Genomic DNA, 25,289 nt, shown 5'->3' on the forward strand with positions numbered 1-25,289 from the left:
TGGATGAACCGGACGGCCGTTGACAGGGATGGCCAGGACGGCACATCACATCCCGATTCCCCGCGCCTTCATAGTCACAGATCTAGAAAAGCAGAAACGGCCAGCCCTTCTACGAAACAACGGTCGCCAACAAAATGTTTAAATGGCGCGGCCCGGCCGGATGACCCGGGAGAGCGACTTCACGGGACAAACTGAACGTGAGTATGGATGAAAGGGGTATTGTTTATATTATTGAGTATCTATTACTTGATCCAACCATGCAGCGGGTATCAGATTCCGGGCAAGCCAACGACCTGGCGTATCGCAGGAACAAAACGAGGAAGGATGTAGACGCCATACAGAGCCGAAAGGGCGGTTGCAAGGCCAGTAACCTATGACATGTCAGTGAGTTGAGGAGGCCAACAAAGTCAAAGTGGAAACATACCTTTTCAAACCAGGTGTGGAAGTAGATGGCAGTCATAAGCAACATCCAAGAGCTGAGACCAATCACGCCAACGGCGAACTTGCCCCCGAGCCCGAGAGCATCACCAGGAACGGGCTCTACCTGCAGACCCTGAGCCTCGACGGTGGCTGTCTTTGTCGCGCCATCCGTCATAACGACGCTGCGCTCCTCTCGCCTTGCGCCCTTCCATCGGAGAACAACCCAGCCGACCTCGGAAAGCAGAAAGCCGCAGCCGAGGACCAGCAGAAATACGTGTCCACTAATATCGTGTCCACCGCGCCACTTTCCACCGGCAGCCTTGCACGCCACAGCCGTGAAGACCTCCTTAGCATCTCCCTCGCCGAGCTCGACCTTTTCCTCAATAATCTCACACTTTCCTCCAGTCCACCGGAACCCTCGGTCAATGATGGCAGGCCCGAAAAACCATTGCGTCACGAAGAACCACCAGGTTGTGATGAGCACCCAGCGGAGGGTGGCCTGTATCCGACGGGTCGAGTGGACGGTCGCGGGGTGGGTGAAGATGAAGGCGAAGAAGGCAGCGGTGATCCAGAACCAGCCTCTCTTTACGAAGAGGACGTTGAAGAGGTTCGACTTTCGCGCGAAGTAGGAAGGTGCGGTGTCTTGGACGTGGGCTTGGGAGGCATGGTCGTACTGCGAGGACCGGACGTCGGGGGAGAGCAGCGAGAAGAGAGTCCCGAAGAACAGGATGACGGGAAAAGCGGCGACGACGAGGGTCTCGAGGGGTGTGGGCAGGAAGGGGTTGTTTCGCTTCGTCTTGGTCGGTTGCTCGGGCGCCATCGTGGTTGCTCCGTTGAGTTCGTCCAGGGCGCGTCGGGTTTTGCTCCGCAGGTTCGCAGTGGGTGGTGTTTCCATGTTGACTCTTTTGACGTCTAGAAGATCAGCTACAGCATTAAGGGCAGAATAGCGGGTTTGAGAGCTGTTTGGCGGGAGTGGTGGCTCTTAAGGTGGAGGAATGAAGAGGCCAGGATTTGGCGCGAGAATTCAGCAACACCAGAAGTATGACGTTGCTGATCGGAGGAGGGCACGTACCTGACGAGCGCACCTTCTGGGCCTGGCTGTGTGGCTGTTGACAGTGGGGCAGTGACAAGTCGGGTGGCTAATCATCGGACAGTCGGCCAGCTGCGAGCACCGACCGGCCAATAAGAAAGCCGGACGCCAAGGCACCGAGGCTCACCTATAACAGAACTGGAGGACACATCGCAGTAGAACCTCGGCGATGCTGAGAGAACATGCAGGCTCATTTGACTTCCTTATCACTTGCTTGTCTTATGTGTCGATGGCGGCCTGTACTACTCGGGCAGGCATGGACGGCTCGGTGTGTCGGTCAATATCGGTCAAGGTGTCGGTGTAGGAGGGGAAGGTGGGGCATTGACCGTAGCTCCCGCCCCGGCGCGTCCCGTCAGTGTCGTCCTGTCCCAACACGAAGTAACCTCATCCTTCTGGTTTCCATCACAGCTCGCGACCTCCAGCGACATCCATTGCCATTGCGCTTTTCTCTGCCATCACAATGGCACCCATCAAAGCCCCGGAAAATCTACCCGAGCTTGTCAAAACTGCTTTCAACAAAGCTCGTGCCAATGGCGACCTTAACTATTACGCGACGCAAGTCGCCGTCCTGACTGCGAACTCGATCCCTGTAAGTTTGTCCCAGACGGCTGTCACCTTGTCGCGAGCTGCCCCTGACACCTACATGCAGTTCCAGCTTCGTTTTTCTCCAGCACTGGCAAATAAGCCAACCGCTCCGAAGTCCCAAACCGACCAACCACGCAAACCATTCGATCCCTTCGAGAACCCCCAGAACGGTCCGCTGTTCATCGCCGATATCCCCTCTTCGGGACACAACCTCGTTCTGAACAAGTTCGCCATTGTACCAGGACACTTTATCCTCGCAACGAAGGATTACAAACTGCAGACTCACCTGCTGGAGCCGAGCGACTTGGCAGCGACCTACGCTTGCATCGAAGCATACCACCAGCATGGAGACAACGAGTTGTACGCATTTTTCAACAGTGGGCAGCACTCGGGCGCAAGCCAGCCACATAGACATATTCAGCTACTTCCTGTCGCTCAAATGAAGGATGGTTTGCCAGAGGGCTCCAGGTGGGATGTCTTGGCGAAGCAGCTGGTTCAACCGCAGCTCATGGGCGTCCCATTCACGACATTCGGCGAGAAAATCCATGGGGACATGGCTCCTAATGAGCTCCATGCTGTCTACGTGTCGCTGTTCCGGTCAGCTGTTGAAGCAGTCGAGGCTCATGTCGGAAAATTAGACGACTCAGGCAACGGGGAAGCTCGGATCAGCTACAACCTTGCAATGACAAGCAACTCTTTGGTGGTCATGCCGCGATTGGCCGAGGGCCACACCATCGAGGAAAATGGCAGGTCCGTCGGCAAACTCAGCCTCAACGGCACTGTATTGGCAGGGACTGCTCTGGTCAAGAGTGAAGCCGAATGGAGTGCTCTCAAAGCCAACAGCGACAGCAATCAACTGGTCGATATTCTGGCCAAGATCGGCATCCCAAAGAATTCTGGACACAGTAAGAAGCTGTGATTGCTGGAAATCTGGACGAGTCCTTATCATGCAGTCAGCCCAAGATACATGCAACAACAAACAAACATTTTTGCCTAGCGGCAGGTTTCTAACTAAAGAACACAAACATGAAAATCCAGCTAGTACTCCACCATGAACGACAGCTCACATCTCGAATTTGCAATGCAGCAAACCATTCCAATATTCACCCCGGAACCCAATCTCATCAAGCACACTCATCGGGGCCCCATCGCGCCGTCCCGAGCGGCACTACATGGTTCCACTTCCGCCGATGCGTCTTCCTGCAGAGCACATGGCGAGTTCATCCCACTTCTTGCGGCAAGTGGCGTTGCCGAACAGGTACGATCCATCATGCGAGTAAATGTACTCGGCCACCTGCTTCCATGGAATCTTGGTTGAAGCTGGATCGTTACCCTTGGAGAACTTGCGCACAGCCCTTTTGAGGAGATGGATCTGCAAATCAAGGGTTAGACAATCCTTTCATATCGCGAACGGTGGCACTTACATCATGACTAGTCCACTCGGGCTTTCGAACTCTCTCCTCCTTGCTCTTGGTAAGGGTGCGATAACGGCCACGGAGGGTTGACTCCGCCTCGCTGAAGTTGCCCTTGACGCGAATCTCGCGGTATGTCAGTCCCTCTGCCTTGGCCTTGAGAAGATACTCGTCCTTGGCGGAGCGTTCCACGGATTCTGCGAAAGAGAATGGCACCGGGCAGGGCTTCGATTGCTTCGGCCTAAGCTCTACCTTGGGAGCTGATGGGACCGACTTGCGGGCTGGAGAGCTGGTGCGGCGAGAACGTGGCTTCTCGGGAAGCTCCTTGCGAGGCTTCGAAGGCAGTATGCGAGCATGTGGTTCAGACTTCAGGATCATGCTATGACTCCCGGCAGCAGAGACTCCCACGGCGTGACGATCGTCCATGTGGCACCGCCCAGGCTCTGCAATCTGCTCGGGAGGTGCCTGGAAGAAGTGAATCGGCGTTGGCTCAGAGAAGGGTTGAGGTGAAGGAGGGGCTGCCTTGATGCTGGAGAGATCTTCAGCCATCATAGACGACGACGTGAAGGGAGAGTTGACGTAATCGAACTGCTGGGGAGGGCTGTTGATGATGGCTGAGCCGTCTGTTGAGCTGAAGGAACCGGAGTCAAGGAGGTTGGGTGCACCGGTGGAGGAGAAGCTGCCAAAGCTGGCGCCCGACTCGGATGCTGAGAAGACAGGAGAGGAGATGGGCATGTTTTGACTCAAACCACCAGAGGTTGACATGGAGATATCATCGACGGACGAAACACCAAACTGGAACTGCATCGGCGCAAACATGGACTGCATGTCGTTCGCGTACGGCATGCCCTCGGGCTGCCATGACTGATTGTGATCCATGACTGGTCGCTTATTGCTGAAAGGGGCATCAAACTGTTGCATCCTCTGAAAGAGCATGAAAGCATCAGGATCGGAATACGGGCTGCCCGCGGTGCCAGCGAGGTATCTGTTCCGGAGCTGTTGAGCCTGAGGCCGAGTGTTAGGTCAGCAAGGAGGCCTTGATCACATCTCAGATGGTTTGATTGAAGGGAACAGAAGGCTGGAGGAAATGAGCGAACGCACCTCGAAACTGTCTTGGATACCGTCTGGCATGGTGTCCAGAGGCCAGTCTTCGTTGGACATGATGCCTACGTGGTGTGGTGTTCTGTGAGCGCCGAAAGGATGCTTGCCGTGACGTGCAATCAGTTTTCTCATGCGTCGCTGGTTGAAGCGTTGTTGGGCTCTGGCTGTCATGCTCTGCTCGAAGGCAAAGTAGTCCGAGCCATGAAAGCCCAACCGGGGAGGAGCGCTCATAAACATCCTCGACGAGAAAGAAAGCGACGCCTCGGAACCGACAAGATGGAAAGATGGCTGCGCAGTCTTCACCGCTTCTTCCGCGATGTTCTACCGGTGTTCTGCGCTGTCTCAACTCGTACGCGCGATGTCGTCGTCCGGCGGTGCGTTGAAGAAAGGGAAGATGTGGGGGAGGTTTCGGCGGTCAATGGAGAAGTCTGCAAGATGAGGCGTGGGCTCCCGATGGCCGTTCCACTGGCTGCAAGACTGGTGGTGTTCTTCCCAGCGATGGAATGGCGGTATGAGATGATCCACGGATACCAGCGGACGGGTGGCAAGGCGAACCGGTTCTTCAGTCTGTTGGTCTGTGGCTGGGACGGATAGCCAATGGGCTGGAAATAATTTGCTTCGTTGGTGAAGACTCAGAAAAGGGCTCGAGCTCTGGAAGAATGCTTCAGGGAGAGAGCAAGTCCAGGAGATGTTTGATCTCAGGAGAGGGCAGACTCAAGAGATGGACGAATACGAGACAATAAACATTAAAAGTCACGAAGACCAGAATATTTCCTAACAATGACGAGGGGTTATTGATATGATGACGCCGAGGAAACAAAATCAGATCGACGGTTACTCGACCAAGACATGACGGGCCTGGCGGGAATTGAAGGCTTTTCAACTACGGACCCGAGGCCAAGCCGCCCCTCTTCCCGTGAGCAGAAAGGAGTTCAATTAAGGTATCGCGGGAGGATGAAACTACCTCCCAGCTTCTGATCTTGCCCCCTTCCCCTTCCCCCTACCCAATCCCACGCATCTCCGCACCAATATATGCAAATGTTGACCTTTTGAGAAAGGTCTGCGTAGCCCACGCGGCTACGATCCGGCGGCTTTCGTGGGCCTCCGTGGCGATATCAGTTTTGTGACGAGTTCGCTTTCCGGTTGTCTTTTGTCGAAACTCACATTTTGAGCCTCCTGGTCCTGCTGATGGTGGTGGAGGGCGCTTGTGTAGGGCAAGGGTATGACCCGCGTCTGCGATCAGGGCCGGGAGCGGGATCTTGGATACACGACTGAGGCTAGATCGCACATCATCCTGCCATTGGGGGGTCCGCCGAGGGTTTCCCAGGCTGGGGATAGTCTGGCCGGATGAGTGCGGCAGTCGACACGGGCTGGGAGAGGGATCGTCCCAGCCGGGATTGCTGCTGGAGGCTCGCCTGTCCCGCTGGCGATGGCAGAGCAAGGGTCGCGAGAAACCGTTTACTGTCTTCTGGGGACGGGGGATTTCCCATTGGCCAGAAGTCGGATGTTGGGTGTTTGAACTGCAGCCGTCTGCGCGTATGATGCAGTGTTCCTTTGGGTCGGATTGACAGTGGGCTGGCGGCAGGGGTCTTTCTTCCTCCCGGGACTCTGGACCATCTGTCCCGCGCCAGCTGCTGGATCGAGTGGCCTACATCCCGTCGATACGGGGAGGGCTTGATGAGAGCCCTGGTTCAACCTTATGATGGCCCAGGCGTTGACAGTGGCGGCAGACTAGACGTCAATGCCTCGACGGAGACCTTTCCCTAGCGGTGATCGTCTTCCCGTCAAGCTCGGCGTAGGACTTGAATACGACCACCGAACCCTTCGGCGGTCGGTGACGAACCAATGATGGATTTACTAACCCGCTCTTCTGAGTGCATGCAGGTTCTGACGGTATCCAATTACCCGCAGCACACCCATGCGGATGAACCGCAGGCAAGGACCCATCGCTGTGGGATGCGCACGCTCTGAGAAAGTCCGGGTGTTTGCAGTTTGCTCTCTCGTGCCCTCTCGGACATCGCCAGTGACGCCAACGTGGTTATGCAGCGCTGCGATGGGTATGGTCATTTTGATTCGCCCCGACGGGCTAGTGGGTACATATCTCGTGTTGCATAGGCTCCAACTACTGAACCGTTCAGTTCGCAAGCCTGGGTAATCGTGCATACCCAGATCTAGATCGATGCTCAGATTATGGGCGATGGCAGCGGGCAGGCGGAGTGCTTCACTGCCACGTCAGTATGAACCGTTCATCGGGCGTCCTGATCTCCAAGATCTTGTTCCAAAGCACTGATGGTGTTGAGAAAATCGTTGACTGCTGTTGTCTCGAGACAACGGCAGAAGAAATTCTGTCATGGTCCTTTTTCCAACAACATACCCTTCGGCTTGCTAGGGTCGCCTTCCCCGCCGCCGTCACGAACAGGGCTGAGGACTCTTGCTCTTCCACATTCAATCGAGTGCATACCGGCAATATGGGACGCCGATGGCTGCGGCAGGATCTCCAATTGGAGTGGGACCAGCACTGGGCGTGGGCTGGACGTGGGTTGGCTGGAGGGAGGCTGCATGATGTGTGGGGATGAGAAGGGCTCACAACTCTGCTGCTGCTGCTGCTGCCGCCGCGCACACCAGGACAGACCAAAATCACCCACCATGTGCTAGGTGTGGATAAGAGGAGTGCGAAATCGATCCGCTTGCGGGCTGGAGTGGATTTGCGGTATCTGTCACTTCTCTTTTCTGCTGAGGGGATGGTGATGCCGATGCCGCTGCCGATGGTGCAGTCGACAGAATCGAGAAAGACTTCATTTCCTGGTTTGCTGATTTGATTTTGGAATCGGGAGCCGATGCGATCAGTCGGATTCATTCTGGAGTTCGAAATTTGACGACGTAGACACGAGGCTGGTCAATCGAGACAGAGACGTATCTTCATTCGCATCTTTCGCCGCACACGAAGATGTATCCGAGCTGGATTTCGTCAATTCCGTGGAGGGGAAACCGAAAGATTCATGACCCTGAATGACCCCATACCTCAGTGCGACGCCGTCACGAACTGCTCGCACTCACCGGTTCACCTATCACTTTTTGCTGCAGTTGATGCTGATGAACTTGCAGAAATGTCATGCACGGCCAGCTGTACCGCAGCCCGTCTGCAGTTGGACATGGAACGTCCCGCACCAACCAATCCTGTCAAGCCGGTGTCAGTCACGAAAAAGAAAGCATCCCCTCCCAAAAATGGCTGCGCAAAAAAACGAAAAAGCAAGAATGACGGCAGCAGATGTGAGGTCTGCAGTCAAACTTGTTTGTGATGGTGTGGTGTCCACACCATGCCCCTGGCTTGCGAAATACAACGTTCGGGCAGATGATCTGCTCTTCCACGTTCGATTCTAATGCACATTTGGATCACAACCTGCAAGAGTGCTTTCCTATTTCTGACACTTGGAGGTCAGACTACTTGATGCCTCTCCCCATTGAGACCACGTGCATGGGCAGGAGGGAGCGCTGTCAGACGTGCCCAGGCAGGCTTGACATGTCACATATTTTAGAGGTATGACCTTCAGATAAGTGACCGCGGCAGTTTGCAGGGTCGCCAGGGATCCAGGGATCTGGGCCTCCTCTGGCTTGGGGAGCAGTGGGCAATGGGCCCATGTTTACGACGGCAGCCGCCATATCCCGTGTTATTCGCAGGGAGAATGGAGCTGGAGCTGTGGATTCAACCATCGATCCTCGTGTGGCTTTCCCGACGATATACCTGAGATCCGTATCGAGATTGGATCAACCAAGTGAAGAAGTAGAGAAATGATATGAAGCTCCCCAAACCCGCTGGGGCGAGAGACGGCCGGCTTGAGGGGGACGGTTCGGTGGGGAGTCTGTGCGAATGCAGAACGGCTTGCGTCCGATGAGCCGCGCCGGTTGCATTAGCCTGGTTCCCCGGGACGAGGGGAGATGGAGGGGGCAAGAAGGAGTTGGGCGGAGCAATAGCAGACTGCGCTTGAGGGCCAAACATTGCAATACGGCAGGGCAGGTCTAGGCGTTGACGGTATCTGATGATGATAGCGGGATTCATCGGCCTAGTCCATAATGACTCATGGTGGATGGGAGTTTGCGCTTACTACTCAGGAAAACTGTGATCTGATAACTCCGGCATCCTTAGAATCCCTATTCAACTATTGAATAGATTAATAACAGCACCCGAGATATTGCATTTCTTCAGCTCATAATACTCATGCATGCTTATATGATCGCCATAGACCATGTATTATGAATAAGGTGGCTTGAGCAGTACCAGACTGCTAAATTTCCCTGGGTTCACGTCTCAATCCGATGAGTTTTCTCCAGATCTGTGGTATTGGCCTTGTCAGATATCATCGAGTGGCGTTTTCCAAAATTTCCATTATTCATTTCGGGACTGGCCTCCGGTAGTTCCATGCCCGAACCACCGACCCCCTATTCCCACAACACGGGGCCTCGGTCTGTTTGGTCCCCAGTTTGAGCCGCAAACACAGTTCCGTGTCCGGGAGGGAGCTGGATCATCAAATCTTGCTCAACATCTAGATGGTCTCGTTACATCAAGAAAAGAAGACTTGACCACTCCATGTGTCCTTTTTGCCATCTTAATCAGATGGCTGGGGCGAAATCCGGCCCGGGTCTCGGAAGAGGCCATGGGACGGATGGCAAAAGAGGCAACGGGGAGTGGAGAGAAAATTTGAGGAGCAAATATTGTTGTTTGTACTAGCCACATCCTCCATGGCAACGTCCTTATGTGCGTGATTGGGGATGTTTATCCAAATATTTACAGTGAATCGAACCCCCTCTCCTCGTGCCATCTTCAAGTCCTTTGCCACCTATTCATCTCATGCAATCGGACAATTCGCTCTAGACCATTGCCGGAACATTAATCTCCTTGATGGTCCAGACCTTGCCTCCCTGGCTGCTGGCCAGGCCAGTATACGTAGCCTTCTGCGCAGTGGCAATGGTCTTGCCAAAGTTGGGGTCGGCTCCAGCCAGGGTGATTTCCGTATTGATGTACTGCTGCTTGGCGATGGTAGGGCTGCAGTTGGCATTGCACTCGGTGCCGGTGCCATAGCCCCTCATGAAGGGACCAGACTTGTACTCGTACGAGCTAAGCTTCGCGCCCGTGTCGGCATCGGTGACAGTTTGGCGCCAAGTGTTGTTGTCCGAGAGCAGCTCGTACAGGATCTTGACTTTCTGGTTGCCTGAGACGGCACTCGCGTCGCCGCTGAGCTGGCCGAAGGAGCCGAAGAGCGAGGCGCGGACGCACCACTGGCCCTTCTTGGCGCCGCACCAGGAGTTGTCGGGCCAGGACTCGAGGGTTGTTTGGACCAGGTCGCCGGTGCCGTTGGACATGCCGGGCCACAGGGCGAGAACGCCGTTCTGGGTGGGAGGAGCGTCGCCGGGGATGATGGTTGTCACGGCTTTGATGATGGTCGAGGTGGTCGGTCCCAGGGACACGGAGCCGCCCCAGGTGTCGACAGCAACCGATGTGCCAATCATGGCGGCGGCCAGAGCCGACTTGAAAATTCCAGAGATCATATTTGAAGTAGTGGTAGAGACAGTTGGAATATTATCGAGTCGTGCTGAGTTACAAGAACTCCTTTCCCAAAATCAAACGGAAATCATGGGCATTTTATGTTGGCCCAACATGAGGGGGCCTTCCTCACTCCCTACTAGTGAGGCACTTCCATCGTGAATTTGGAAATGTTCGCCTGCCATTGTAAGGCAACATCAATATCGCAGGCGAACTCGAGAGTTGCTTTTGTTCGTGGAGGAAGTTGATGGAGTTGAAGTCAAGCTGACCCCTGACGGAGAGAAATTCCCCCATCCACCAATGAGAGGACAGACATTATGCCAGGTTATGCCGTCCACCAACCCATACTACCGTAGCATCTCCCCATATTTTACACAATAAGTTACCGATTCAATCCTAGCTCCATCTGATGTTCATTAAGGGGGCCGCCATTTGGACGGATTGAGTCGGTAAGTTCTGCCGACAAAGCTTTTCGGGGCCACACGGCCGGCCCTCGGTTGCGCAGAGTGGAGTCTTACCATCGGGCTCCAGGGTGGGTAATTAATTTAGTTTAGTTTAGTATGGGGGTTAGTTAGTTAATATTAGTTTAGTATAGAATTTTTTTAGTAATTATCAGTTTAGTTTAGTATAGTTTAGTATAGGCAAAATACTAAATTAAAAAATAAAAATAAATAGAAGTAAATAAAAAAAATAAAAAAAATAAAAAAAATAAAAAAAATAAAAAAAATAGAAAATTTATTAAGGCTTTAACTAATCTATATATATAAGTAATATATATAAGTTAGTATTATTATTATATATATTAGCTTAAACTTAGTATATTTTAAAATAATATTATATACTATAACTATTATATTATAACGTGGTTGATAAGCGAGTCGATCAGACAAGCGAGTCGCTTATCAACCACGTTATATAAATAGCTAGTAATATATAACTTTTAACTTAGGTTATTAATATTAACTAGCTTATCAACTATATTAATTAACTAAATTACTTAGGGGTACTTAAAAGTTAGCTTTTAACTTAAGTTAAATAATAATAATATTAAATATTAAATAAAATAGTAAAAATTATACTAAAATAATACCAAAAGATTTACTTAAAAATATATAAAAAATAACTACTCCTCCTCCTCTTCTTCTTCTTCTTCTCTATTAAGATATATAATCTCTAACTTAGTTAAAAAGTTAATACCTTAGTATTTTAATAATATTATCTACTTAACTATAGTAAGCTGAAGCTTATTATAGTTTTTACTAATAATATTACTTATAACTAAGAAAACCCTCTCTATTAGAGTAGAAGTATTAAGAATAGCTAGATACCTTCTAGCTAATATAAATAAAATAGGAAAATTTATTTTATAACATTTCTAATAAGATAAAATATTATCTTATATATAATATATTAGTATAATATACTATAATGTTAAAAAAAACTTAAAATTTTAATAACTAGTTCTTTATTTAAATAAGTAAAAGAAGGAGTAATATAATACTAAAAGTTAACTTTATTAGTTTTCTATATTTTAAATATAATATTCTTATAAAGGGGTAAAAATAGATATCAATTAATATATATATATATATATATAAAAGGTTAAGAATAAGAGAGATAATTAAGGGGGAAAGCCTTCTTTTTATAGATATATTTCTTAGGGTTTTAGGGGGTAATTTAAGCCTGAAATATAGCTAAAACGCTTAGATTATATAACTAATATCGCTCAAATTATAAAAAGTTTAAAGCTTTTTATACTAGTATAGCTAGTTATAGAGATATATAGTAAAGAAGTTTAAATCTTTTAGTTTATTTTAAGATCTATACACTTAGACCTATAAGGGTATATACATCTTAAGTATATACTTTCTATATCTAAAAGATTAAATAGATTTAATATGTTTTTTGTTTTTTTTATCTCTTATAAGTTGTGAGATATAGGTTCTTATAATATTTATTAATTCTTTTTAAATACTTTTAACTACTTTTTAAAACCTAAGATATTATAAGTACCTCTAAATTAACTTAATAAGTACTTCTAAATAGATTATTAAGTTATATAATAACTCTTTAAATTTATATACATTTATTTCTATAACTTTAGTATTTTTTAGTATTTTAGTTAGTATTAATATTAGTTTAGTATACCAAGAAAAAAAACCTATACTAAAGTATACTAATACTAAATTAGTATGTATTAGTATGGAAAAAACCGTACTTTAGTATACTAAACTAATACTAACTAAAAAAATACTAAATACTACGTACTAATTTGCCTACCCTGTCGGGCTCTGTCAAGATTCCAGTCGGAGGACGTCCGAATCGGGTAACTCAAGTGCCGTGAGACCCGTCCTCCGATTCCTTAATAGCAGTCTGGATTCCACTAATAACCTGACGGTGTTTATTGAGGGACCGAAGGACTGGTGCGCCAAGGGGCTACGGGGAATTTCCACTCTTGACCAACATGCAGTCGAAGCCTAGATTGACAACCATGATGCCGATTCTTGAACCGTCACTGCACGTCAATCCCGTACTTGGCGTGGCTTAAAAACAAGCTCATTCTGGAATCTAATGAATATTCACTAAATAAAGTGCCGAAGAGGTCGGGGACAAGCACTGTCAGAATGGCAGACCTACGGAATGGGAGCCCCCGAATGTTACCATTCTAAGCCAGTATCTTGACCTGCATAACGCACTACACAACGTGACAACCACCGGGCTGCGGACCATCGGAGTCATACACTAGGTAGGACAGAATGTCACGGCCGCAATCATTACAAGAAAGTAGGGTTAAAGAAGCTGGCAAGAGATTCCCAATGCGACCGAATTGTTGTATGCGTCCAAGGATTCATGGCCATTCAAAAATGACGTGATCCCACATTCACCGATGGCATCTTTTCTAGAGACTCCTGCTGGATCGTAGGCGTACAACCTCACAAACCATGCAGAGGAGCCGGGAAAACCCGATGATCGACCTCTTGCTTCTCTTATCTTTATCTCAAAAATCGGTTTTCGACGAGTCACTGGAACGAGTCCTGTTAGTATGATGATGAAGCACTGGACCCTGTTGTCGTCTATGCTCCCCTTGTCCATCGAGTGTAGTTCTGCGTTCAAACTTGATGAAAATATTCTAATGAAGGCCTCTGGACAAATCTAATAGGGCGAAGGCTCTCTCCACTAGCAAGTAGCAACCTATTCCTTTCACTGGAGGGATGTGTCTCAAGACGCTGACCGTGAGTAGACACTCAACCTGGGCAGTACTTCATCTCACAAAGTCTTGAGCAAACGAGCCGCCTGGCTATGCCGCATTGTCGAATGATTCGCAGCTTCAGTGACACTTTTCCTACCATCGAATCATCACTCCATCAGCCTCTACGCCTCACAAGATTATGAAGGCATCTCGGACAGATCGCGGAAATCTCATGACAGACTCTGTCTGCAGTTTCATCTGACCTGCGTTTGCGTCTATGGCGAAGAATCAGAGCTACGAGTCCCTGCGCATGACCCTACGAAACATGAACGAAGTTTACAATAGTGGGCCTTCTTCAGCACTAGACAGACCATCACTGGTAAACATCATGGTACCTACCATGATGAGAATAAGGGTGACTAGCGACCTACATAAGGCACATTAAACAGGCTTTGCGTGGAAATTGACTTACCGCGAGAGCAGGACTCCATAGATGTGAACGTTTGCATGCGGAATTGACTGTAGCCAAGTGTTTTGGTTACCGAAACGATCCGTAGGTGCAGCAAAAGTCGAGAATCGAGTACGGCCGGATCCGTGATATGCCGTGGCAGACCCAGCTGTCAGCCTATGTTTCATTTGTCGTCAGCACTACTTCCGGGGCTCCTACAACGCTGGCACACGCCGGCACCAATTCTGGCCGGCGAAATCTGCAGGACTAGTTTGACAGGTCATTTTGGTTCTTCTGTGGGTTCATTATCCTCAACAAAATATGAAGGACATAGGACGATCAAGGGGTACTGAGGCTTCACGGGTCATGCATACCCGAGGCCTTAAGGTCGAGCTCAGCAAAACATCGGGGCTTTGTTGTCTACAGGCACAGAATAAGTGATCAAGTTCCTATGCGTGCCTTTTCGGTGCCAGGCCAATTCCAGAGCCTCGATAGCCACAGCATCCTGCCCCTGAGGCACTCGCTCTGTGGGGTAACGCAAGCCATGCTAGGAGGTTAATGTACTGCGGATGTTTCGTTTCGTTTCGTTCGATTGAACCCCAAGCAAACTAAACTCTAGGAAATTTGCAAAAGCAAGCGAGCCTGATCCTAGAAATAGAAACGGCAGCACACTGTCCAAAAGGAAGTCAGGCACTATCTTCCATCTTCGAGAGTCCATTCTCAGTCGAAGGTAGTTTACTTGGTAATTGAAGCCAAAAGCCGGAGTGATTCATTGACTTGGGTACTTGAATAAATGAACACACAAATCGCGTCTCTGTCTTATGTATCACTGCGGTCATCTTTATATTGCTCCGGGGCTTACTGTTTGGGGCTCAAGGGGCTGGCCTTATGACGATGTTCTTGACGAACCGTCACGACTGTAGGAGTACATATACTCCAGCTCCCCAGGACATTTGGCATCTAAACAGATGGTGCCGTACCCGGGCTCAGTTAGTTCTCAGAGAGGACAGGTGCACTAACTACAAACAGCAGCACTTGTTTTCCGAAGATCTCGGGGCGTGATACTGTTGTCTGTGCCGAGCCCACTTATCCCCGTCAGGGGACGCCCCTCTTTGTGAATGCCACCTAACCTTGTACTGTAAAGTTGTTCCTGACGATCTTGAGACGTTCAACAGCTTCAGAGAGACGCTAGGCTCATGCAGAATATTTCCGAGAGCCAGCTCGTCTGCAAGTTATGCTTACAAGAACACCGGGTAGCAATTTGCGACGGTCTCGTAGAGGGTCTTGAGTCAACATGAGGCGATTCCTTTGGAAACGAGCTCAACACGCGGAAGCGAAATGATACAATGCGAGAAGAGCCTACTTTGTTGCAAATCCGAAGCCAGCCCCCTGGTTTGGACAGCTGATGGAGGCCATTTGCCCTACCACATCCTCAAAGGCTCAAGACTGCCGCCAAGGTGCAGGAAAGTTCAGAAATACTGGCCAACCGTGCAGACATCTCCGGTCCCAAACTTCCAAAGACGGGAATATCATGTTTTACTGATTGTCTAGCAAGTCCACATCACAGACATCACAGACGTCAGTGGGCTTGGGATCCGGCAATCAACTTCATACGAGCCCAGTCCAGCATCATGGAAAATAACCTGATAATTGCCGTGTGTGCTGGGCATGCTGATATAAGTCTGCATCTGGAAAGATTGAGGGGATCTAATAATCCGCCAGATATTAAGTCTCGCGCCTTACTCCTTCCGACGTTTGGTCATTTGAATTGGCGCTGTTTTCGCTCCCTACAATAATTATTTACAGGCTTGAGCCCGGTGTAAGCGGGGGATGGCCGTTTCTCGGTTGACAGGCTCGACTTGTTTCCGAACTGCCGCTGCTAGAATTGATGTTTTTAGCTCTCAATTGAGGGCGCAGACGAGCTATGGTCACGGGACAACGCCATAGCAAGGCTGTCCCCTGCCTGAGCTGAGCTTAAACGGAGATCACCAAGGGCGACGGCGGCTAGGTTGGAATGATCGGCATGAACGTCCATGGATGGTGGTGTGTCGTAAGCGATGTAGCTAGCTGTCAGGCACAAATCTGAAATGTGGATGGATAGGACCGAATGGAGTCTTTAGCTATACTACGATGCGAGCATACATAACTTTACCACATGAAGCCGTTGCTTTCGACGAGGCGAACCACAAGCTTAGACACATTCATGTCCATTTACGACACGTGCCGTCTAGACAGTCAGTTGGCATGGGCAGCTTTCTGCCTCGGCCAGCAACCCTGACTTATCAAACCGACTAGGACTCCACGATGGCCTAGATGAGAATGGACCTGAACTTTCGGTACTCCAGTCATCATTATCAATCTCGAGGGACAAGGTCACCCCATCGAACTGCCAAGCGCGTCCAGTGGTGATTGGGCCCTTCTGCCGGCCGTCGTCTTGATCCATTCGTGAGTCGTGGCATTGAAAGCGCTTATACCGGCAGTTGTTGGTAGGGCATCCCTGGGTCACCACGCGAAGTTTGAACGGCAGCTTACTGGGGACAGAACTAAGGTTCGAACCTGCTCAATGAAACAAGACTATTCGCTCAATCTCCTGACAACCCACCAAAAAGTTCCGAAGTCAAAAGCTTGAAACAGACTTCAAAGTCTATCACTCCCCCAAATCTTCCTCACTCGGGTTCCTGTAAAAGCCTTCATCCCGCATTTTACTTTCAGCCGCTGTGCCGTTGTCCCGCGGGGTCGTCCGTCGATAACAAACAGATCTAAGATAAGTTGTGTCTCCCAAAGTAAAAACCAAGCGATGGGTGTCTGGAATGACGTGTGAACGTAAATCGGTGATCGCAGTCTATCGTCAGGGAAACCGACGGATCGAAACAGCATACTCCTCTGGCTGGCCCTAGTTCATCGCATAATCCTGTGTTCCAGAGGTCTTGGCGGACATTAAGAATTATTGGAACCGCTGGTCTGTCTGGAAAGTTCCCCATCCCTCCTAACGACAGTTATTCAAAAGAAGTCAAGAACAAGCCCAAGATCCTTCGTGATTAGCCAGGATAACTTGATCCTATTCTGCCCCCACGCGCAATGAGGCTGTCATGGGCTATATGAGCCCCCAGTCCTACCAGCCGATCATACCACCTGAAGTGTCTTGCGTCTGCGTCGCTGCTCAGCCAATCTTCGAAAATGTGTTCGAGCGTTGTGTGTCGTCGCAACCGCGCCGCTTAAGCTCATTTCAGCCGACCCGCTCGTCGAGCCTCATACTGCCGTATTCAAGTATAGTGAGTAGAAGCCCGTCGAAGTAGTGATGCATGCTAAGGTTTGGAGGGAATACTAGCCGACATGCCAACATGTGGGCGTACTCCGAAGAAGGTGGAAGCTCCGAATGCATGTACCTCAATCCTTCACCAGCAACTCAGGGACGACTTTTCGCATGCGAGTAAGACCTACGGTAATACTCGAATGTCAAATGGGAAAATGGCGCAGACGACAAGCGGCCAGCGTCGATATGCATCTGCCTTCAAAATAGCTGAGCCGTGGCCCATTGCGGCCCCGCCGCTGACGACTTATAAAAGTACTGTTTTCATGTTTGCAAACAACACGAGGGATATTTGACTGACTACAAATCAGGGCTTCTGCGTTTGGGTGACCAAAAGATTTTGGAGGGGATCGCGAGAGCGCAGAGAGATTCGCAAGTCCCGTTCCTGGTGGCTTGGTTCTTCACCCTCCTCAGTCCTCGGGGTCTTGATATCATATCTATAATTCTGTACCTCCTCGCCTTCTACATTGTCGCAAAGTACACCCACCGAGCTCTATTATGCCCCTTGTCCAAATTTCCTGGGCCCAGGCTTGCTGGTATCACCAAGCTTTACGAGGCATATCACGTTCTGATCAGGAACGACTGGCTTGAGAACCTTGAGTCGCTGCACGAGAAGTACGGTATGGTTGCATGCCTCTCCAATTCCTTTAGCCACTACTGATGTATATCTTAGGTCCAGTGGTCAGAATCGGCCCAAATGAGTTGCACTTCATTGACCACCAGTTTTGTCTGGAGTACCACAAGCGTCCAGACCTTCTGAAATGCGACAACTATTACGGACTTCTCAACAAACTTCTCGGAGGCTTGGCGAGTCCGACGAAACACATTCAAAGAGCATCCGCAGTGCGACCTATATTCTCAGGGAAGACGCTGGCACGGTTCACACCAACTTTAGATGGTCACCTTGAGTCTCTCTACAAACGCCTCAACGATGTTGCCGGGACCGAAGATGCTGTCAACTTGACGCACTACTTTTGGGCTTTCACCAACGACGTTATGGTATCATATCTCGTCGAAGAGGACTATGGGTTTTTGAGGATCTTCGACCTGGAAGCAGTGCACAACAAGACTCGAGCGTTCAGCGCGATTGACCTCGCCACCGTCTTGAGATGCATGCCTCCAATCAAGTTCATTTTCGATACTTTTCCTATCCTGCGATCCTACTCACCACTTGGTTGGCTCGATACTGTAAGTTACTCTCTTGGGAACACGAAACATATGTCCTGACACACTCTTAGCTTGTCCGCAATCACGCGAAACCTATCGTGAAGTCATGGGACGATGAGATCAGCCATGAGGGCATCCTTATTCGCATGTTCAACGAAATTGGCAGCGAGATTCTCACCATTCATGAGTCGTCGCAGGCTATCTTCATCGGAAACGAGTCGCTCCTCAGTAATCTCACATTCCTACTCCATCATTTAATGCAAAATCCGGATTGTATCAAGAAAGTCAGGGATGAGCTCGACACACTTGATAGTGGGTTGTACGGCCATAGGATCTGGCGAGATCCGAGGGTGCTGCAGTTGACGTATCTGGTAAGCATCTGTGCTGTGTCTTAAGTATGGCTCGAGACTGAGACTTGGGCAGGATGCGGTGTGCAAAGAGTCAACTCGCTTAAGCTCTCCGGGATGGCATCGACAGCCAAGACAGAGTCAATCACTAGTGACATACCAGGACTCTATTATCCCTCCAATGGTAAATCCGAATCATTTACTTTCTAGCCAACATCCTACTGACTTCATATAGACAAGCATGAGCTTTACCTTGAGGCTTCTCGAACACGATCCAGAACTTTACCCTGAGCCAAACACTTTCGATCCTGATAGGTGGCTTGGCATTGACGAGGATACAAAAGAGGCGAGGAGTCGTGCTGTGACATTTGGGACCGGAACTCGAACTTGCTTGGGTCAGCAGTAAGTAGCGATCCGAACTAGGAAGCCGCCGGCACTCAGCGCTGATTGATTATCCTTAGTATCGCTCATAGGGTTTTGCGGAAGACGATCGCGTGCATTTTATACAACTTCAACGTCTCTCTTTGGGACCAAAAGCTTGACATGACGACTGGTTACAGATACCTGGACACGTATCCCAAGAAAGGGCACGAAGGCTACATGAAGGTTCGGTTATCGCCTCGATTCGAGCATAAGGCATGATGAGTTGCAGTTCAGCCTATGATACCACCAGATTCCCGATAGAAAGGGAGGTTGTGAGATTTAACTATACCACCTGTCGTTTAGACTTGTCATACCAACATCAACCCAATAATACCCAAGTTAATGCGCATGCACGGTTGCAAGTGACAAGAAAGATGCGACAAATCATTTAACCGGCGATCGTGTCTGGGGGCATGGGCTGGTTTGCTGCCACAAACGGTTTCGGCGGCCACTCTCCAGCTTCGAAAGCACATTCAAACTCATGAACGCCAGAATAAACCTTCAGCGTAGGTTCCCCATCCTCGTCAAATCCCTCACGCAACCCCGACGGCAACGTCACCACTGCAGAACAGCTCGGCGGTACGCTCAGCTTCATCTTGAAATTGCCGCCCTCGAGCTTCCACTCACAAGCCACTCTTCCGTAGGGCCCGTCAAATGAGACCTTTGCGCTTTTGAGGTTGCCTCCAGGGACGGGACGCACGCGGATGGCCTTCCACCCTGGCTCAAGGGGCGATATTCCACCCACAGTTCCGTGAAGCCAGTCCGCCACCGCGCCGAGGGCGTAATGATTGAAGCTGGTCATCTGGCCAGGATTGATGCGGCCATCTGGCAACATGCTGTCCCAGCGCTCCCAAATAGTCGTCGCACCCATAGCGACGACGGGATACATCCAGCTGGGGCACGTTGTCTCAAGGAGCATGCGGTATGCAAGCTGAGGTCGACCGATCGTGGTGAGCGCATGTGAGATGACTGGTGTACCAGCGAATCCAGTGCTGATGTGAAACCTTGCCGTACGAACCAGCTTCTCCAACGCTTTTGCGGCCGTTTGACGTTGAAAAGCATCATTCGGATACAGACCGAATTGGAATGCAAGTGCAAGACCGGTCTGGGAGCTTGACATGAGGTTCCCTTCTGGAGTGATGTAACGCCGCTGGAAGAGCTTCTTCAACCGTTCGCCATCACTTGCATACTTTGCAGCCAGGTCAGCTTTGCCTAGCTCAGCGCAAAGTCGAGAGAAGACCAAGGTCGTGTGGACAAGGTACGCATTCGCCACGAGAATGCTATCCGTTCGTCCGTTGCCTGGATCGTCGGGGGGCGCGGTTGGGTCCAGCCAATCTGCAAGCTGCCACTTGTCAGGGTTCCAAAGACCATCTGAGGCGCGGTCGACCCCTTGATCTAACCAGGCTTGCATGCTGGCAAATTGTCGCTCTAGCAAACCCTTGTCGGAGCTGTATCTGTAGAGGGCATCTGGAGCCAGTACAGTCACGTCGTCCCACACAGCTTGTGCTATGTGAGGCCAATTAGGGCTGATGGCAAGCGGCACTACCAACGGCGGGATGCCCCCTTTTCCTTCCTCAAGCTGCTCCGCCGCGACATCCTGGAGCCAGTTACCGAGGATCCCCAATGTATCGTACAAGAACGTAGCCGTTGGGCAAAACACCTGTAAGTCGCCAGTCCAGCCGAGCCGCTCGTCTCTCTGTGGGCAATCGGTCGGAATAGAGAGGAAGTTCCCTTGCATAGACCAGACGACGTTGCTATGAAGCTGATTGACAGATTCATTGGAACACTCGAAGAACCCTCGCCTCTTCATGTCCGTATGCATGACAAGTGCACTGATGTCCTCGGTTGATGGAGCACCACCTGGCCATCCGTCAACTTGAACGAAACGGAAGCCATGGAACGTAAACTTGGGTGTCCAGTCTCGAAGTTCCTGTCCTGACCCGATGATGGTGTCGAGGGCCTTCGCATCTCTGAGAGGCCTCGTACCAAGCTCATCGTTCTCCATGACTTCGGCATGTCTGAACGTAACCTTTGCCCCTTTTTCTAGTTGCAGGGACTTGACGAGGAGCTTTCCGACGAGGTTCTGCCCGAAGTCTAGGATCGTCTTGCCGCTCTTGCTTTGGAACACTTTGACGCAGGGCTTGATCTCGATCACACGAACAGGCGCCGCGTCAGGGGCAACCAGCTTCGTCTGTGGCCATGGAAGGGCCTTTGTCCCAAGTGCCTTGGACCAGTCTGCATCTGTCAGGTTCCATCCCTGCTTCTCTTCGTTCAGATCGTATGTTTCGCCGTCGTATATCTCACTGTTTGTAATCGCGCTCGGGAGCGAAGACCAGGTGTCGTCCGACAAGAGTGCCCACGGTTCAGCCGACAGAGACCTGACCTCAAGCTGCGCAAACAGGCCAATCACGTCGCCATAGCGGAAGCGAATACCGCCCTTGAACCCGAGGCGTCCAGCATACCAGCCCTCGGCTACCTCGACGCAGATTGTGTTCTTTTTGCCAGGAAGTAGAAGGTTCTTCACATCAAGGATACGGTAGACGAGCCGGTGTCGGTAGCTAGTCCAACCGGGAGCCATGCACTCATCCGTAACGGACTTTCCGTTGATAGTGGCTTCAAAGACGCCAAGAGAGGTGATGTAGAGTCGTGCTGAAGAGGTGTCGAGATTGATGTTATCAGGGATGGTAAATTCCTTGCGGAATCGAATAGGCCGTAGCGGTCCATGGGGACCGATCGACTCGGACGACGTGATGAAGCTGGCTCGAAAGTCTTCTCGTTTGAGAAGAGCGGCTTCGACAGTGGCCGGCTCTGACCATGGACTTGGCTCTTCGGCCTTGTATGCGTCGTCGCTAAGACTCTTTCCGTATACACGAACTCGAACTATGGCGGAGTCTCGCGAAGCCAAATCTCGAGCTGGCCAAGGCACCAAGACGGATTGGTCACTGGTTTCGCGGAAGATTTGGGGCTCGCCATTTGGAGTGAACGTGACCTCGAGCTCGTAGGCGGTTTGGTCCCAGGCTGCGACCGTGGTGTTTGTTGTTTCGAATTGCCAAGAGATTCTGGGTCTGGAATACTCTACACCGAGGCCGTTGTGGTGGTGTTCAAACACCGGCTTGGTGACGGTGGGACAAGACATGTTCGGACGTATCGTCAATGTTGGCTTGCTGTTCGTGGGCTCATGTTTCTCAGGAAACTAGTACATGAAATATTCCAGCCCAAAGGGTCTTCACCTGTGCTAAGATGATCACTCTCCCGGTGCAAAGGAGTCCGAATCGGGGAGTCTAGGCGCGAGATATTAGTTCTTGGAGTCGAGGGATACCGGCATCGGCATATGAAGATCACCGGGCATCTCTCCGCATCTGCCAAGCACGACATGCGTGATACCGTGATGCAAAAGGATTGGATGACGTGAATAACCCGAGCAAGCACGATTCACTGGCGGAGTCTCCGCATCCCCGCAGGAGCTAAGGCTCACCTCCCTCGCGATCTAGGTACTACCTTACAACAATGAGACGATCCTTGCGTGGGCTGCCGATGCTGGTCCCAGACTCTTGGGTTGCTGCTCACATAGTACCGAGGCCGTCGGGTTACCTTTGTACCGAATCATCTACGAGGGACAAGGGAGGCAAAAACACACAAAAGCAGATAAGCAAAACCCCAGATTTTCCACTTGCATGATGGAACCATTATTCCCCAGACGTCCTTCTACTCCACACCAGATACCTTAATCAGCATGAATTTCCTCATCGTCGCCATAGCGCTTGTCGCTGCGCAGGGCGGCTTCATCTACGGCTTCGATTCTGGTAGACAACCGTCCAAGTCTATCAGAAAAAACCGGCTAACTCTATCCAGGAATTATTGCCACAACTTTCGGCCATGACAGTTTCAAGCTCAAGATGTACGGGCCTTCTATGGTCAACACAGCGTACACAGGCGCAATTGTTTCCGTCTACAACGCAGGCCAGGCCATCGGCGGCATGACGACCGGATATCTCGCCGACAGATTCAGCCGAAAGTACACGATTCTTATTGCATCGATTCTGACTATCATCGGGTCCGTTCTCCAATGCGCCGCCATGGAGGTTGGAATGATGATTGCTGGACGTCTGATAGCAGGCATTGGATGCGGCGAGCTGCTCTCTGTTGTCCCCATCTACCTTGCTGAAGTCGCACCGCCTGCCCGTCGTGGATTCCTCGTTGGACTACAGGGAATGATGATTGCCATTGGTTTCGGAGTTGCCAACTGGGTCGGATTTGCTGGGGCCTTTGCCTCGGGAGATGGGCAGTGGCGAATCCCATTGGCAATGCAGCTCCCCATCCCTCTTGTCCTCTCCGTCATGGTGTTTTTCGTGCCCTTCTCGCCTCGTTGGCTTATTCTCAAGGACCGATACGAAGAAGCCAAGACGGTTCTGGCCAATCTGCACGGGGCGACGGATAACGACGACCTGGTCGGGCGAGAGCTCATCCAGATCAGGGAGCAGATCTTGATGGAGAGGCAGCAGGGCAACATGAACTGGGCCACGGCCATCAAGCAGATGTTCTCGCGCCAGTACGTCCGTCGCACTCTCACGGCCGCCTTCATCGTCACCATGGGCCAGCTCAGCGGTTCCTCCGTCATTCAAAACTTCCAAAACATCTTCTACGCGACCGTTGGATTCACAGGTCGAACGGCTTTGCTCATCAGCGGCGCGTATGGTATGATGGGCATCATAGGCCAGGTTATTTACCTCGCCGTGGTGGCAGACCGCTGGCCGCGAACGCGCACCCTCTGGAGCGGCTCTCTTGTACTGAGCGCCATGATTGCTCTCTGCATGGCTTTGAGTGCGGTGTACGGCAACAAGGACAACGACAACGCTGCCGGAGCGAGAGCGGCCATCGCGGCAATCTTCGTCTACTCCATGTGCTACGCAATCTTCTTCAACGCCATGATCTGGGTCGTGCCTTCGGAGCTATTCCCCTTCTTCCTTCGTACTAAGGGTCTCGCCTTTGCGGTCGCGACGAAGTCCGTCACCGCCATCGTGCTTTCGCAGATCACGCCTCTTGCCATTGCGTCTGTCAGCTGGAGGTCAGCCTGTCCTTCTCATATGCGTCTCGGTGAATACCTTGTTAACACGACTTCTAGGTACTACTCACTCTTCATCGCAACCAACCTCGCAGCGGCTGTCTTTTACTTCTTCTTTCTCCCTGAGACGGTGTGTGACCCTAAGTCTTACTCGAATGGTCATACCTTGCTAACACTAGGAACTAGTCCGGAAAGTCGTTGGAGGAGATTGCGGAGCTGTTTGGCGATGATCTTGCCACGAATCGCCTGGGAGATCTCGACGTGGACGCCAAAAATGGTATTGGGCCGGAGGCAGAGTTCCACGAGTTTTCTGAGAGGCGCCCAGAGACTCGGGCACAAGATACTGCCACTCGTGTGTAGTTTAGTTCAGTAGTTAGGGGTTCATGGTCCGTGAACCTTTCAATGCAACGATGCTCTTTGAGTGATAAGAACATCAGATCATGCCATGCTTCCGGCAGCCTGCCGCCTTCTCTGTCGCTATCTTTCGCCATTCCCACACAATGCCTCGGAGCCCATGTCTCTCTCACATGGTTGTTGCCCCTTAACCAGCCCATCGGCCTCGTGCTCGTTGCATTAGATAGCGAAAGGGAGCGTGGAACTCACGGTCAAGTCGTAAGACAGCTGCAAATACCGCCCCTCTCTCGCCATGTCTGCAACCGAGACAGGGCGCGTTAGGCATAACACATCGAGCCATGCTCCTTGAAAGTCCACGCCGACACCGAAAGTCCCCGGACCGCTGCTCGAGGTCTGCTCGAGGTGGATCTTGTCCCCATCCCGACGTGGGTCACACGGCACCGCGGGGTAGACGGTCTTCTACCCGAGAGGCCATCCTGTCGAGCTAAGAACTTTCCCCAGACGACGTTATGGATCCTTTCGGGGGAGCGATTTGGCTCCCCCTAGCGTCTTTTTGCTCGGTCGACATCGCCCGAAGCTCTGCGACGTGATGACAAACTCCTGCGCCGCAGAGAGCCACAGATGAAAGCCACATCGGAGAGAAAGCCGATATTCGGACTTGAGGGCCGTCATTCATGTCGGAATAATGCATATTGTAATCGAGGTATTATCGTGAAGTGTAAACTTGAAGCTTCATAAAGCTGTCCTAATAGCTTTCTGTTCATGTCTGATTTCTTTTGACGCGGGCGACCATCTCATGTAACACCTACGTCATACCCTCTGACCTTCAGCTTCACCTACA

The 25,289-nt window shown here is 50.9% G+C and overlaps 7 protein-coding genes across 7 annotated transcripts; 3 read left to right on the forward strand and 4 right to left on the reverse strand.

The window, feature by feature from the left end:
- Positions 1-269: 269 nt before the first annotated feature.
- scs3 (FIT family protein scs3) lies at positions 270-1,768 on the reverse strand (the record flags this gene model as incomplete). The annotated part of the gene is made up of 4 exons (XM_032019705.2): positions 270-371; positions 425-1,332; positions 1,493-1,526; positions 1,757-1,768. 4 exons carry the CDS (start codon positions 1,766-1,768, stop codon positions 270-272), a joined length of 1,056 nt encoding a protein of 351 aa, XP_031883202.2.
- A 202-nt stretch (positions 1,769-1,970) lies between these two features.
- Positions 1,971-3,014, forward strand: APA2-1 (Diadenosine 5',5'''-P1,P4-tetraphosphate phosphorylase 2; the record flags this gene model as incomplete). The annotated part of the gene is made up of 2 exons (XM_032019706.1): positions 1,971-2,099; positions 2,160-3,014. The coding sequence occupies 2 exons, from the start codon at positions 1,971-1,973 to the stop codon at positions 3,012-3,014; spliced, it is 984 nt and encodes a 327-aa protein (XP_031883203.1).
- Positions 3,015-3,263: 249 nt separating this feature from the next.
- CGGC5_v006833 (uncharacterized protein) lies at positions 3,264-4,668 on the reverse strand (the record flags this gene model as incomplete). Its single annotated transcript, XM_032019707.1, has 3 exons — positions 3,264-3,467; positions 3,520-4,512; positions 4,609-4,668. The coding sequence occupies 3 exons, from the start codon at positions 4,666-4,668 to the stop codon at positions 3,264-3,266; spliced, it is 1,257 nt and encodes a 418-aa protein (XP_031883196.1).
- A 4,806-nt stretch (positions 4,669-9,474) lies between these two features.
- Positions 9,475-10,152, reverse strand: CGGC5_v006834 (uncharacterized protein; the record flags this gene model as incomplete). Its single annotated transcript, XM_032019708.1, has 1 exon — positions 9,475-10,152. One exon carries the CDS (start codon positions 10,150-10,152, stop codon positions 9,475-9,477), a length of 678 nt encoding a protein of 225 aa, XP_031883197.1.
- A 7,101-nt stretch (positions 10,153-17,253) lies between these two features.
- Positions 17,254-19,251, forward strand: SAT11 (Cytochrome P450 monooxygenase SAT11; the record flags this gene model as incomplete). Its single annotated transcript, XM_066151753.1, has 7 exons — positions 17,254-17,350; positions 17,407-17,715; positions 17,769-18,283; positions 18,334-18,633; positions 18,773-18,793; positions 18,845-19,011; positions 19,071-19,251. The coding sequence occupies 7 exons, from the start codon at positions 17,254-17,256 to the stop codon at positions 19,249-19,251; spliced, it is 1,590 nt and encodes a 529-aa protein (XP_066008724.1).
- A 169-nt stretch (positions 19,252-19,420) lies between these two features.
- CGGC5_v006836 (uncharacterized protein) lies at positions 19,421-22,168 on the reverse strand (the record flags this gene model as incomplete). Its single annotated transcript, XM_032019710.1, has 1 exon — positions 19,421-22,168. One exon carries the CDS (start codon positions 22,166-22,168, stop codon positions 19,421-19,423), a length of 2,748 nt encoding a protein of 915 aa, XP_031883199.1.
- A 597-nt stretch (positions 22,169-22,765) lies between these two features.
- On the forward strand, positions 22,766-24,454 carry CGGC5_v006837 (High-affinity glucose transporter; the record flags this gene model as incomplete). Its single annotated transcript, XM_032019711.1, has 4 exons — positions 22,766-22,835; positions 22,885-24,097; positions 24,155-24,224; positions 24,281-24,454. The coding sequence occupies 4 exons, from the start codon at positions 22,766-22,768 to the stop codon at positions 24,452-24,454; spliced, it is 1,527 nt and encodes a 508-aa protein (XP_031883204.1).
- Between the last annotated feature and the right edge of the window lie 835 nt (positions 24,455-25,289).

The sequence above is a fragment of the Colletotrichum fructicola genome (genome assembly GCF_000319635.2).
Source record: "Colletotrichum fructicola Nara gc5 chromosome Unknown KSG_Nara_v1_contig04, whole genome shotgun sequence".
Lineage (NCBI taxonomy): Eukaryota > Fungi > Ascomycota > Sordariomycetes > Glomerellales > Glomerellaceae > Colletotrichum > Colletotrichum fructicola.